The 15,172-nt window shown below is 37.7% G+C and overlaps 1 protein-coding gene across 7 annotated transcripts in view; it reads right to left on the reverse strand.

The window, feature by feature from the left end:
• The window catches only part of nfic (nuclear factor I/C), a 116,662-nt gene that overhangs the window by 29,372 nt on the left and 72,118 nt on the right, over positions 1–15,172 (reverse strand). For all 7 annotated transcript variants that reach the window (XM_089119713.1, XM_089119711.1, XM_039677538.2 and 4 more), the window contains exons 3-4: positions 1,772–1,843; positions 439–513 (exon numbers count right to left, since the gene is read on the reverse strand). In XM_089119713.1, the coding sequence (XP_088975839.1) occupies positions 439–513; positions 1,772–1,843 (147 nt within the window). The remainder of the gene's footprint in view (positions 1–438; positions 514–1,771; positions 1,844–15,172) is intronic.

Raw genomic sequence — 15,172 nt, forward strand, 5'->3', positions numbered from 1 at the left:
GCCCTTAACATGCACTCACAATCTATTAGTTTGTATATAACTTGTAAAACACTGTGATTGCACACAGGTGTGAGGAGCAATACACAATGACCTTGCTTATCTGACTACCAGACAATAGGAAGCCATCTGGGAAAAAGAAAATAATTTCAGCTAAACACAATCAATTACATTAGACAGACCGGCGGGATTCCTTCCCTTCTAATGAGGAACTGTCAAACCTGACGTGAAACGGCTGTGAAATTGACGATTTTGTGTAATATGTGAACATGGGCTGTGTGGGAGGTAGAAAGGGAAAAAGAAAAAAGACAAGAAACTCGAACAAACTGATTCACTGAAATGGATTAGACACTCAAAGGTAAAAATATCCTAAAACCTGTATGACATTTCGGGTTGAACTATCCCTTTTAGTGCATTCTATAAAATACAAAAGCATCTCACTTCTTGATACTTGCACCAGTTCTGTTACACTGAAGACGCCTGAAGTTATGAAGCTCTCTTGAAACTCTGGGGCATCTGTTAAACAAAAGAAAACATGGAATAAATGATGGCGGAGTGCTTTCCAACACAAGGATATCACCGGCATCTCAAGCACAAAGAAATTCAATTTAGTTTTCATCTCTAAGTCACTCTGGATAAAAGCATCTAATGAATGAATGTCAATGTTTTACATAAACAGAGTCTGTTCAGCTAGTAAACACTGGTTTTAGTCAATTATGGACAAAACAAAGCAATGTGCTACTCAGCTAAAGTTCTTATTTAGGTGAGGTTCTCAGCAAATATTGACATATGTGATTAATACAGAATTTAGAAATGCATAAAAACATACACACCGTTCAAAAGTTTAGGGTCTGTAAACATTTTTTTTTTTAAAGAAGTCTCTCATGCTCAACAAAGCTGTATTTATTTAATCAAATTATAAAAACAATAATATTCTGAAATATTATCACAATTTAAAATAAATGTTGAATGAAATAATTCTAATATGCTGATTTGGTGCTCAAGAAACTTTTGGAAAAATAGCGGAGACTAAAATAGTGTTTTTCAGGATTCAAAAGAATTCAAAAGAATTTGTTTTTCATTTCAAAAGAACAGCATTTATTTGAAGCAGAAATCTTTGTAACACTGCAAAAGTCTTTATTGTCAATTTTAAACAATTTAATGCATTTTTTTCTGAATAAAAGCATTCATTTATTATCTTATCTTATTGACTACAACCTTTTGAACAGTAATGTATATTATTATAACAATCACATTAAAACAACCGCATATTAATCGGTATGTAATATCATATTTAACTCAATTAAATTCTGAAATCGATTGACTAACTTATTTGAAAGATTTGCCAATGGAAAAGTACCTCGCCCATCCCATCAGTCCAATAATAATACCACAAGATTATGGTCAAGTCTGAATGTGCGAAATCACCGACCTGATCTCAATCGCATACCATTCCTATCCTATCAAGCATTACCCGAAAAAGAGCTAGATTTGTATCCACCATGTAACGCAGAATAAACTGTTGGCCTTTCAAACTAGTTCTGTTGAAACAGGGGAATGTGGGTAGGAGTGTGACGAACTGGGCAGAGATAGATAGAGAGATGTTGAGTGTATGGCTATGGGTTTGAACTAGCAGTGCATGTAGGTTGCGTTGTGTAAACAGGATGTTTGTATAGTGCAGGAGAGGACGCTTACAGGACTGCACCGCACTGTATGCTGCAGCACACAGTATACTGCAAGTTGTGTGAATGTGTGTGTACATGTGCCCTCTTACCCATGGTGCCCGCTCGACTGTCCTCCTGATCTGAACCAATGCCTGTACGAGGACTGCTGCTCTGTTCAGCCTCTGAGAAAGAACAAGAAATAGAAATATATTAGTCCCCTACTAAACGGATTCTATCAATAGATATATACTGTAAAGGTCAAGGGGTCTGAAGAGTTGAGGTCAAGGTTCTGCTAACTGTACAATAATCCTTATATGCAATCCTCCACATTGGTTTTCTGTGATGAACTGAACATTGATAGTGAATGAGTTGGTCTACTTTATATTTTAAAAATATGTAGAAAATATTCTAATTTTCAGGTCAAGTGACTGGCATCCATTTTTATCTAAAAGTAACATTTTAGTTTGCCGAGACTGTTATTTTAATGGAAAATAAACTGTACATTTTAAACAGGATTATTTGAATACAAATGTTTTATAAATTGACAGTATATATATATTTATTTTTTTGTCCCTGCTTTAGTGTTTTTAAATAAAAATAAGAAAGAACATATTAGATCTTATATTTTTCAGCCACATAACAATATATTTTAAAATGTACCTATCTTGGCAGGGTAAGTAAATATCTGAATTACTGGCACTAATAGGTCAGTAGAAAATGAATAGAAAACATACAAATAATAAACAGTTGAATGTGATTCTATGCTGTAGACTGCAGCAGGATTAGAGTATAGAAAAAGTCTTGAGTTCGTCCCAAATGAACAAAAACCTCGGACATGTTGGCATATGGTTGATCATGTCAGCGATAGCTTTGGTAATCCAACATAAGAACATGTTTCTGTATAAACAGCAGAGAAAGTGAACACTCTGTATGTTTTATATAAATCACTCAATCGTTACTGATACAGCCATGCACTCTGATATCACGTCAAACTGAGTCTCGGCCAAATGGCTCATAAGCCTTGTAAATGAGAAACACGCCGTATCAAAGTACTCCAAAACCATTCAAATATTCTCTTTCTTTTCAACTTGTTTGGCAAGGCCAAGCGTAATCTTGTTGAACCCTCTTCACTGGCAGAGCACGGGGATTGTAGTGCCAAAGTGTAAACTCATTGAAGCAACACAATAATGACAAAACAACCTAATCCAACCATAAAACCTTCCCATTTGTGAGCGTTCCAGCTCTTTGCCACACGGATGTGAGGGGAAAACACAGATAAACACATAAAACGAATTTGAGTCAAGAAGCAGCGGAGGATTTTCTGAAAAGGGAATGAAAGAATGGAGGGGTTACCGCAAGGACTCTGGCAGGCGTTCAAAGAAAAGCCAGTAAAAAAGCTCAAGCTGGATAAATAAATAAGAGTGCTCCCTATCAGATGGGCCACACGCCACTGCCAGTTCAAAGTCGAGGAGAGTCCAACCGGCTGCACACGTCTGAATGCAACGCTTCATTAAGACTATCACACTCTTTGTGGCCTGGAGGACATGGAGGCTGACCGCAAACTACATCTCAGGACCCATGAAAACACACAGGCAGCAGCAACACAACAGCGATTACGGAGCAAATATCTTCTTTTTTATAGGTAATCCCATAAAAGTCAATGTGAATTTGTGTTTGGAACCAATTTCACTTTCATAATGTGGCATAATTCCAAACAGGATATTCAGCTAAACAAAATGCAAGGTATTATGAGAAGTGGGCGTTACATACCAAAATGGAACCAGAGTGAAGCGGTTTTGTTAAATTTGGCTATTGATTAACATTACCCAATAGCCCAATTGACCTAGGTGATGTCACTAGAAAAGAAAGGTAATTTCAGAGGAGGAGAAAGTAGGGCTGTCAAATGATTAATCGCGATTAATCGCATCCAAAATAAAAGTTTGCGTTTACTGTACATAATACTGCATACTGTGGGTGGTGCACTGTGTATAATTATTTTGGATATATAAAAATACACACACATGCATGTATATTTAAGAAAAAAAAATTATTTATATATAAAATATTTATATTTATACTGTATATAATATAAATTATATATAAATCTATATACAGTATATACATGAAAATATTTCTTAAATATACACAAGCATGTGTGTGTATATATATATATATATATATATATATATATATAAATTATATACAGTGCCTCACCCACATATATCATGTAAACACAAACTTTTATTTTGGATGCGATTAATCGTTTGACTGCCCTAAGAGAAAGTCATTACATAATGATTAAAAATTGCGAAGACAAAGTATTTTTTGCCTTAGAAATAAGACACACCACCACTGAATAAATCACAATAAGACCAGGAATGTGCATTATGAAAATAAATATGGTCAATTTGGATTTTATGTTGACTTTAAAATCACATTAAGACTAGTCTTCAATCCGCCCTCTCAGATAATTATTCCAGCGTAATTCATTTTCCCCTGCCACAAAATATGAAATGTTTTCTTAAAATATATGTGCAAAGTGCAGCCTAATGATGTTGTTGTAAGTAAAATACACATGCTCTGGGAAAGAAAAAAAAAAGATTTATAAACACTACAAATCTTCAAAAGTTCAATGACATTCCAAAGGAAGAGGTTGGACCCGGGCCATAATACTCAATGTTTTGATTATGAAGAATTGGAGAGGCCTTAAACAGTAGGAGACAGATGGATGCTGAGAGGTCTGGAGTTTGTTCCAGAGGAGACGAGCAATGTTTAAAAGCGCGGCAAATAAAAAATTAAAAATAACCCAACACAAAAACATAAACAAACATGTCTGTCATCGCTGCGATTCTTCGCAGGCCAGGATGATTAGCGCTGCCAGCTACAAAGAGGGACATGCTCCAGTTCTTTCTCTGCTTTTCTCCTCCATGACTGTCTTCAGAGTCCTATACGCTCCTGCCAAAAGCTGTGGCGGTTTCTAGGCAGGCAGCCCTCAGACAGAATCACTGGCAAGGAGAATTGGAGGGAAGGACAAATAAAAGTGTCAGTTTGAGGGAGAAACTGGCACCGAGAGGCTATGACACATCTCTGTGTCCAAAAAGATCCGTGAAGCTGAAGATAACACCAAAACATAAAAAGTAAATAAGAGTTGAAGTACTGTACCCAAATGAGAGCTCCTCATTTAATTTCCAACATAAGTCCAAGCAGAAATGGAAAGTATGATGCAAAACTATTAGCTTGAACAATGGCCATTTTCTTTGTGGTGCATGGAGTAAATGTTTGCCATTTTGTAAGTAGATTTCTCAAAAAGTGGAACAATAATGACAAAATAAAACCTAATCCAATTATAAAACCTATTTCCACACAAATCTAAGGGTTGAAAACGCAGGTGGCATTCACAACATAAATAAAAGAAATGTTTATGCGAACAAAAAAGTACAAATGCAGGTAGAAAATGTAATGTGATGTAATAAAATGTGCTTGAACAACATCCATTTTCTCTCAAACGCGCCATTTTGTAAAGCCATTTTTCAAATTCTGAAACGCAACAGTAGATTTCCTTAGTTGGACTAAAATTCAAAGTGTAATTTGGACACGTTAGTCTAGTCTACTAGTAACCCAAAAAATAATTCTGACCTATCAAGTGGACTGCTTCCTTCTCCTTCAACAAAACCATTTTGCCTCTAGCTTCTGACTTCTTTGTGTAATATCTTTAGCATCTTGATGATTTAATGGCCTCTAGCTTAAGAAATTTTTGTCCTTGTATGTGTTTTCCATACTAAAACTGTCACTGCAGTAAAAGTGAGGTTGCTTCTAGTGAAAGTTGTAGCTATTTCTTTTCATGCAAGCTACATTTCAAGCCAGGAATCAGTCATCAACACAGCCATTTAAGTTTTTTTTTTCTTTTTGGCAGACATTTCATGAGCAGAGAGGAGGTTTGTCATTGGCAGCCATTTTAGATCACTCTTTCTGCTTTCACTCCCTCTCTCTATCTCTCACACTCATTCTATGCCTCCCTCTTTGTCTCAAGCAAGAACAAAGTTTAAGTAACTGTACTGAAGAGTGCCAGCTTGCCTATGTGCCAACTCACTCCGTTCAGGGCAGAAGAGAGAACGAGAGAGAGACAGACAGACAGAGAGAGAGAAAGGCAAATGGCCGCTGCAAATGGTTGGCAGAGACTCTGAAGATTTAGAAAGTTGGAGTGGGCAGAGAGCGAAAGTCACAGAGAAAGTTTGAGATGTGGTAGTGACCTTACGTGAAAGACATTCCTGTGCACTGCCTCAGCCATTAGAGTGACTAACAGCTAAATAACAACATGAGATATTACGCAGTGAGTCATGGCAGGAAGAGTGAGCAAACTTTCACTCTTTCAGACCCAGAGGAAAATAAACACAGTTTGCAGCTGAGTTCAGAATGTTCCTCTAGACATCCAGCAGGCACACAGAAACTCAACACTTTTCAAATCCTCAAAATACGTCATAGGCTAGATAATTAGGGGTCATCATGGGGTCTAAAATTACTGTCATCTTGTTCTAATTTTTGTGGAAAAACTATGCTGCAGAAAAAAGATAATAAGTCAGTGTACCACTACCATTCAAAAATGTAGGCTCAGTAAGTTTTTTTTGAGAAATTAATCATTAAAGGGGTTAATCCACTTTTTTTGGAAATAGGCTCATTTTACCTCTCTCCCAGAGTTAAACAGTTGAGATTTACTGTTTTCGAATCCATCCAGCCGACTTTATGATATTTAGAATAATATCAGTAACCAGAGAGTTTCTGGTCTCATTGACTTCCATAGTATATTTTTTCCTACAATGGAAGTCAATGAGACCAGAAACTGTCTGGTTACTGATATTCTTCTAAATATCAGAAAATCGGCTGAATGGATTCAAAAACGGTAAAACCCAACTGTTTAACTCTGGGGGAGTTGTAAAATGAGCCTATTTCCAAAAAAAGTGGAGCATCCCTTCAATTCAGCAAGGTTGCATTAAATTTATCAAATGTGACCATAAAAACATTTATAATGCTATAGACAAAAGATTTTTATTTCAAATAAATATTTTTTTTTAACTTTTGATTTATCAAAACAAATCACAAAATTATAAATTGTTTTAGCAAAAAAATATTATGCAGAACAACTGTTTTCAACATTAATAAGAAATGTTTCACTGTAAAAAGTGATCAGTTGACTTTGTATTGAATCATTTTTATTAATAAAAGTAAGGAAACCTGTTGCCTGAAAATTATTACGTAAATAAACTTCAAGCGTAATTGAAAAAATTGCGTTATGTGAACTTAGCAATTTCACATAACTTATTTTTTTTTCCAATTACACTTGAATGTATTATTTAATCATTTTAAAGCAACAGGTTTCCTCACTTTATTCACTTTTTACAGTGTTCTTAATATTAAAATTATTAAGATCATGTGACACTGAAGACTGGAGTAATGGCTGATGAAAATTCAGCATTGCCAAAAACACAAAGTACAGAAAAACCAACAGAGAAACTTGACATTTTGATGTGTAATTCATTTGAAAGAATCAGTTCATGTAGAGAAAAAGAAAAAGTTGAACTGATTCCTTTGAGTCCTCTGCAGGTTTAATGCCGTCACTCTTATTGAGATCCTTATTGTTTGTCGATCATATAAATACTGTTCTGATTGCAACATAAATAAAATCATGTGCTATTTATACATTTAAAAAGAAACTGAACCCTTAATAGCTTTAGCACAGCTGACTACTTGTTCAACGGGACAGCTTTACTGTTTAATCACGTTAAATTAACAGTATTTTGTCACAGTGTTTATATGACTGCTAATGTGTGTGGATTTGGTCAACATCATTTTCTGAAGCAGCTTGTAACGTTTCATTTCCAGCTGTAGCTGAGCTGATTGAGGGTGACAACCTTTGTCATACCACACCCCTGTGTTCTCCATCACTCCGAGAGGAAGAAGTGCTATTTCCCTCAGCGCAGAGCCAATAAGACAGATGGACCGGAGGGCATTCAGTCTGCCCGAAATACTGAAACAATTATGAGCTGTTCCTTTACACTGCAACTGTGGAATTTAGTATGAAACAGAGTCATTCAGAGCCGCAAACAGCCCTTATGAATCTTGTATAAACCACACCGTATCCTGGAACAGTCTCATGGTGGCACTTGTTAAGGTAAACAATGCATTAAACCTATTGAGGAGAGCTACGCTAGATATCAGAATCTCCAGACCTACGATTTGGCAGATGGTAGAGTGGCAAAAGAAATCCTCTGCATTTCCATTGAAAGGGGAAACTGATCTGGGGTGGGTTCTTTTAGCTTGGCCAATAAGGAACCTCTTCATTGATCATAACACCCTAGCAACCACACAGTAACATGCTAGAAACACTCAGAACATCCTAGTAATGGAATAGCAACAACCATCGATCATAATTTCTTTTAAAAAATATGAAAAATTTGTTTTGTGTTTAAAAAGTGGATAAGCAAAATGTAACCATATTGCAAATCAAATTCTGGGCTCTCAAAGTACTCAAAGAAATTAATGAAATATCCAATGCCAAATATAAGTTTGGATTCACTCCAGGCTTTTGTAAAGCATTACACAACATAACGACAATACAAAACATGCAACACAATAAAACAGGGATGATATTCAAATTCTGTAATTATCTTGGTGGTTGAGCTTAAACTAATTAGGTTTAAGGATAGGGTCAAAGCTTAGGGTGAGGTTGGACCTGTAGCTCCACCAAGTAGAAGCAGAGAGGAGGAGCTGGATGCCAAACTTCACCCACTGCCTCTGGAGTGAGCAGCCACTCAAAAAGGTAGGAAAACTTCAACACCCACAATGCACTGGGCTGGATTCGACTGTCCATTAGCAAGGATACGAAAACTTTTTTTTCATCATCCAGTGGGATTTTGCTGATAAACAAATAGGATATCTTGGTGCAGGTAACATGGAAAATGTGCACATATTGTTCATTTACATACTACTGATATTGCAATAATACCAAGCTGGTTGAAAATCAGCAAAAAAATAACCTTTAAATAAGTGCATGTTAGATCATGGCAAAGGTAATATAAATGTAAAAATAGAGGAAATTAGCATCCACTATTAAATATCCAATATGAATAAAAAAACACAATATGGTACAGATAAATTGTGCATCCCTATACATAACGCAAAACAACAATGTAACACAGCCCAATCGATGGATGTGTCTCAGACATCATGGACTGTTAATCTGATCATTTCTACCCTACATCTCCCTCTTTTTTTCCCTGTGTATCATTCTTCGTCTCTCTTTTCAGCACTGCTGATCAGTTTCAAAGCTCTGATTTCATTGCTGATATGTTTTCTGCTGAAGAACAAACACAGTGAATGCATATCTCTAAAAACTCTCTCTCTCTTCTGTTCTGTCTGCACCTCTTTCTGTCTCCATGAGAGCTGTTAGGGTAAGAGTTATTGATCCTGACCATCGCCATCACAGCCGGCCAATAAGTCTTTAACATCTAGAGAAGAACCGAATGAGAATGTCAGGCTGAAAAGTGTGTGTGTGTGTGTGTGTGTGTAAGAGCGAGACTAATAGGGAGGGGTCTCTTGATGCATTTAGCAGTCTGGCGGACCGCATTGGCTCCCGGGCCTGCATGGATGAATCCACTGGGAAAGTTTTAATGGGTTATCTTAATATCTTACAAATATCAGTGTTCATCTAAATTCATTACAGACCCTCTAGATGGACAAGCGCCAGGGTAAAACAGAAAGGAAATGCAACAGCAGGTTATGTTTTTCAAGACCGCCAGGTGTCAACAAGCACTACTGATAGGAAATTTCTGTTCGGCAACAGTTTCTGAATATTAAATCTCACAGCTGAAAGGAAATATGGGAGGAAAACATGCAGTTGAATTGGATATTGGACCATTTGTATTGTATTTATATAGTACTTAAAAACTTAATTTAGGTTTTACCACTGAGGCACAAGTCAGTCCAGATGTTCTTTATAAGATGCTTTGTATGTCTGTAATTACAGTGAGGGTCAGACTATCATTCTTACAATACAAGTTAAATGTTGCAGTTTGTAATCAAGTTATCGGCCAACTGGAGAGTAACTCAATTTTATTTACTCACTGAAGCCCATTTAAACTCGCATTTGGTGCTTGGCGAGTGTCAATTCTGGAACCTGCATGCAAGCATTCTGAGACAGACTGTACAACACTGAGGGAGAGATAAAAAGAAGAGGAGAGATGGGAATGTCTACTCTTAAATCTCTCTCTGAAGTTGCTGAGGTAAGGAGAATAGGGTCCATGCCGCAAAGCTGACGTATAATGAAGGAAGCTTGTGCTTTTATGTGGTCTGGCAAACTGGCGTGCAATATAGAGTCATAGAGGATGAGTACAGACACATTTATGAAATAAAAATGTCTCTTAAAAATACTGTAAATAAAACGGATGCTATAAACATTGCCTCCATTCAAATTCAAAGGTAAATTAACGTACCTGTTTTAATGATTGTTTACATAAATGCTCAAATGCATTCATTTGTATAAAACCATATTGTTTTTTAATCAATTTAGGCAACAGCTGTAAATCGACCAAAAAAAAAAAACATGGCTGAATATGAAAACATGACAACTGGCACTATTAATATTAGTAATAACAATAACACACTATAATGATATGGATACACTGTAAAAAGTGATCAGCAGACTTAAAAAAGTGAAAAGTGAAGAAACCTGTTGCCTTAGTTATTAAGTAAATAAAACTAAAAATCATTTCTGAACATTGAATGCAATGCATAAGTTATATGGGCATTGTGTATTAAAAAATCATTTTGGTCAACCTGTATTATAAAAATAAAATAATAAAAAAGGAAAAAGTGGTCTAAACACACAACAACAAGAGTCAGATAAAAAAAATATATATTTTTCCACGAGAATGGAAAAATAAGCATTCGAAAACAATATTCACTGAGGACAATCCCTCACAAATATGCAATCGAGGAGGAGCTGTCCAACAGCTGCAAAATCCAAATGACAGTCTTTTACTTCTTGTCTCAACTACTGGGGGGCCTGTGAGGAAGCAGTGGGCGAGGGACGCTGAGAGGGACTCGCTAAGGAGAAAATGGTAGGCGGAGGTAATTGGTCCAGCTGACCTTTTCTGCAAGATTGCAGCTTCCTGTGGCAGTGGGGTATTATGGGGCTGCCTGAGTCTGACAGTAATAACACACTGCAGCTATTTGCTCAATCTGAACGCATGGACAAATCACTGCCAGCTGGAGGAAGACAGGCAAGGCTATACAAGAGTCACACTGCAGGTGCAGACACACACGCACACACACGTATGCACTCTTTGCATGTGTTCCGTTCTAACAATGACACCTCAGAAACATGTCTACCCTAAACTCTAAGCTCAACTAATCTAAATCGAGATGAACACATGGAAGTCATATTTATTAAACGAACCAAAAATGTAACCTTTTTGTTTAAGGTTATATGAAAAAGAAAATGATGTCTTCAAGTGAGCAAATTTTGGGATGAAACACACATTATCCATTAAAATGGCTCTTTATCCAATTACAGAACTAAAATAATGAAAATTAAAAAAAACGAAAATTGTCAAATTGTGCTTTACGCTTTTCTGCCATTCATTTTTCTACAGGTGGACAATCTCCTCTTCTTCATACCATCTATAGACCATTTCACAAGATGTAAACAACACTGGTCCAGAAGCACTTCCTGTTTCAGTTTGTAACTGTTTTCTTTATTTCACATGTAAAGAAAACATCTCAAAGATGTTTGTTTAACTTTTTGATTCAGTTTTAAATGTTCTGTTGGTTGTATTTTATTCCAGATTTTATGTAGTGTTAAAAAACTGAAACAGGAAGTGCTTCTGGACCAGTGTTGTTTACATCTTTTGAAATGGTCTATGTGTAGGTTTTAAAAGGAGAACTCCGGTCAATTTTAACATTGATCTAATTTTTTTGTACATTTAGAGTGCTGTCAGTACAGACAATAACGACAAAAATCGTCTTTTTAAAATTCACACCCTGTTGACTTCAATAGGGGATGTTCTAAACCTGTTTTTTTTTAGCCTCTATACATCCTTGATTTGTCATTATGAGTGCACAGCCATGTGAGTGGTGTTATTAAGAGTGACCACGGTCAATCTGACTGCAGTAGATGTGAATGATATTAATAAAAATGATGTTAATTCAGCCAGCGCACATATGCTTCCTGTTTTCGGTCAAAGCCCACAGTAGTCGATTGTCGAGTTCACCCGCGCGATCATTGGTATCATCTCAAACCTCTTCTGTGTGTCCAACATCTTATTCGGTGTATCCATTTGAGCTTATATGAACACCACACAGTGTTGGGTTTGAGATGATATTCGCTAACGATCGCGCCCGTGAACTCGACAATCGACTACTGTGGGCTTCGGCCGAAAACAGGAAGCAAATAGACAGGTATGTGAGCTGGCTGAATTAACATCATTTTTATTAATATCTTTCATATCTACTGCCGTCAGATTGACCGTGGTCACTCTTAATAACACCACTCACATGGCTGTGCACTAGTAATGACAAATCAAGGATGTTAAGAGGCTAAAAAAGCAGGTTTAGAACATGCCCTATTGAAGTCAACAGGGTGCGAATTTTAAAAAGACGATAACACGGTGTTGTCTGTACTGACAGCACTCCAAATGTATAAAAAAAATGAGCTCAATGTTAAAATTGACCGGAGTTCTCCTTTAAGATAGAGTCTTCATTTATACATTTAGAGCCAACCATAATATAATAGAAAGAATGACACCTTGACTGTCCACTACGGTTGCCTCTATCAGTCTGTAGTCTCAATAGTGTGTGGACTCGGGTCCGAATTGGTGTGAAAATTCACAAAATGTGTCGTCATGCGTGTTCTCGTCCACTTGGGCTTACATCTGTATGGCGGCCATTAGTAGGCAGCGGCAATCGCTAGCAGTAGTGTTTCAAATTGACTCTGCGGACAGAAAGAAGCGACCAGCCTCCAGCACAATCCAGATACACACGGAAACCACGAAAAAAAAGCCTTATCTAGTTCAGCCAACGAGTGTGCGAGCATGTGCACCAAGAACGAGCATGAGACTGGCTGCAGTTCCTATAGCGGCCACTGGTGTCAGTAACGGTAATTTCAGAACTTCAGCAATGCTCCTCTAAGCTCAAACTCTAGGTGGCCAACAGAACATTGTTTGAGCCTCAATCAATCTCATTCACAGGTACAACTGTGTCATGTTCTGCTTTTGAAACAGAAATAAACTAGCAGTACTACTTCAGTGCCAAACCAGCGTTACTCTGACTCAAAGGGCCATTAAACAACAATAGTTATTGAGGCTGTAGTTGAAGAGGGCACTCTGAGGCTTCACTCGCATTGTAAGTAAAGAATTATAAAGCTCCTATTTTTCTGCTTTTCCGCAAGCCACAATATAAAAACCAGATGTGAACGGCGTATTCCTTTCAAGTTATTTTTGGATGAGTTTCATAGACGTATTAAAATATATATTTATATAAAATGGCTTAAACCACCCACCATAGCCTTTGGATCAGCTATAAAGCACTCTCTCTGCAATTTGAGCATTGCATGTCATTTTTGAGGACACAAGCAGAGTGCACAAACGCTGGCACGTGAAATTCTAATGCTAAATTATTATATGCATTTATACAAATCATGTGAACACGCAAATGCATGTATTCTTATGTACATGCCACCCTAACGCACAACAATCAGTATTGTAAAAGTTCCAACATCACGTGTGAGTGGAAAAGCCTTTAGCGGCTACCGGTTCGTGCCTTCGCAATCCACGGTTTGTCGGTTTCCATGATTATGGGGATGAAATTGAGAAAAGGCTTAGTTTGGGTTTCCATCAAAACATTCACTGACATCTCTAATTGGCCGTCAGAGCTAACGGGACAGCGGAGGCTACAGTAGGTCATTGCAGAAGGGCCGATCTCGCAGGGCACACTTCCCAGCTCTCCCTCCATTGCCATTCCGGGAGTGGAAGAAGGGCAGGGCTGTCTGGGTGGGCGCTGGGAGTGTGTTTGGTTTGGAAAGGGCTCCAAGGCCAAAGTCGCGCCAGGACCCTCAACACAGAGGCCTCACCCTCTGGGTTACTTCCATCACCCTCCCTGTCTCTTCTCGGCACAGGATTCTTTTCAAATTGCGGTTTCTTAGGGCCCAGTAATGCGGTCGGAGATCCATAATAAATAGGAATTTTCCTCCGCTGAGGTCGGACAGGCTGCAATCCCCTCTGATCTGACACCCGGGTTCCCGCTCTACTGTAACGGACTTTACCAGAATGGACCGGACACCGAGCCAATTGCAAAAACAACAGAAACCACAACAATACTGGCTGATAACCTACTGTTCACCTATATAAACATTTCACAATTCTGGCATCATTTACTCACCCTAATGTCATTCCAAACCTGTGGAACTCTGTGGAATATATATGTAGATATTTTGAACTGGTTTGTACATAGAAAGAAACTGATTCCCACTGATTCCATTGACTGCCATTGTTTGGACAAAAAGAACATAAAATATCCTCTGTGTGAACTATCCAAACATCCTCAACTGCCTAAAGACCCTAAAAAGCAAGAGGAACTTTTGGGGGGTTATTATTATTATCACTATCACATTGGGTGTGTATAGGATTGGTGCAAAAAGTCAGTGTCACCAGTAGGGGGCAGCGTTGCTGGAGCCAGTGTCAACTGACAGATAATGAAAATAGAAATATGTAAATATAGAAATAAACCGTCGTTCTGTTTTATAAATGAAAACAAAAAAAAAAGTCTCGTAGGCTTTTCAATGTCTTTATATTAATTATAAATCCAGGCAAAGATCAGTTATTTAACATACAGTACAAAGAGTATCTATTTATATAGCGTTTAAGCTCATAAACAGCCTCATAAAGCCATCACACAATGTTGCCGCTACACAGTGTCAGGAGTTTGTCATGAGTGTGCCATATGTCATGTCATGTTTGTTCCTCATGTGAATTGGTGGAACCATAAAATCAGGCAGAGTGTCTGAGTGTGCTAACCACCCCGGGTGGTTTGCATTGTGGTGGAGAACGTGGTCTGAAACACTGATACACACTGGCCTTGTCTCTGGGCTCTTGGATCCTCTAGTCCTCACGTGGCAGCCTCCGCTGCTTCAGTGTGGCTTGGCTGCATGCGACTGATGAGGGCTTTCCTCATTCAGAAAGCTTGGAAACCTACACCGACTGCCATGCAGGCCAAGGCCAGAGATCTCACAATGAATCTTCATTGTTTAGTCTATTCAAAGCAAAGATTTTAAGTAAAAACATTAAAGTTTGCATAAAAGTTATTTCATTTGTGTGAATGAAAAGTTAATTACAGACATACAGAATGCATGCAAGTGCTGCCCTGTCGGCCTCAAAACTCTAAAACAGACTTTGCATGAATCCACCAAAAACTAGTAAGAGTCCTAAACTAACAACATTTTTTTTTAGCTAAGCTAAAGTGAA

The sequence above is a fragment of the Pimephales promelas genome, chromosome 14 (assembly GCF_988280905.1).
Source record: "Pimephales promelas chromosome 14, fPimPro1.hap1.1, whole genome shotgun sequence".
NCBI lineage: Eukaryota > Metazoa > Chordata > Actinopteri > Cypriniformes > Leuciscidae > Pimephales > Pimephales promelas.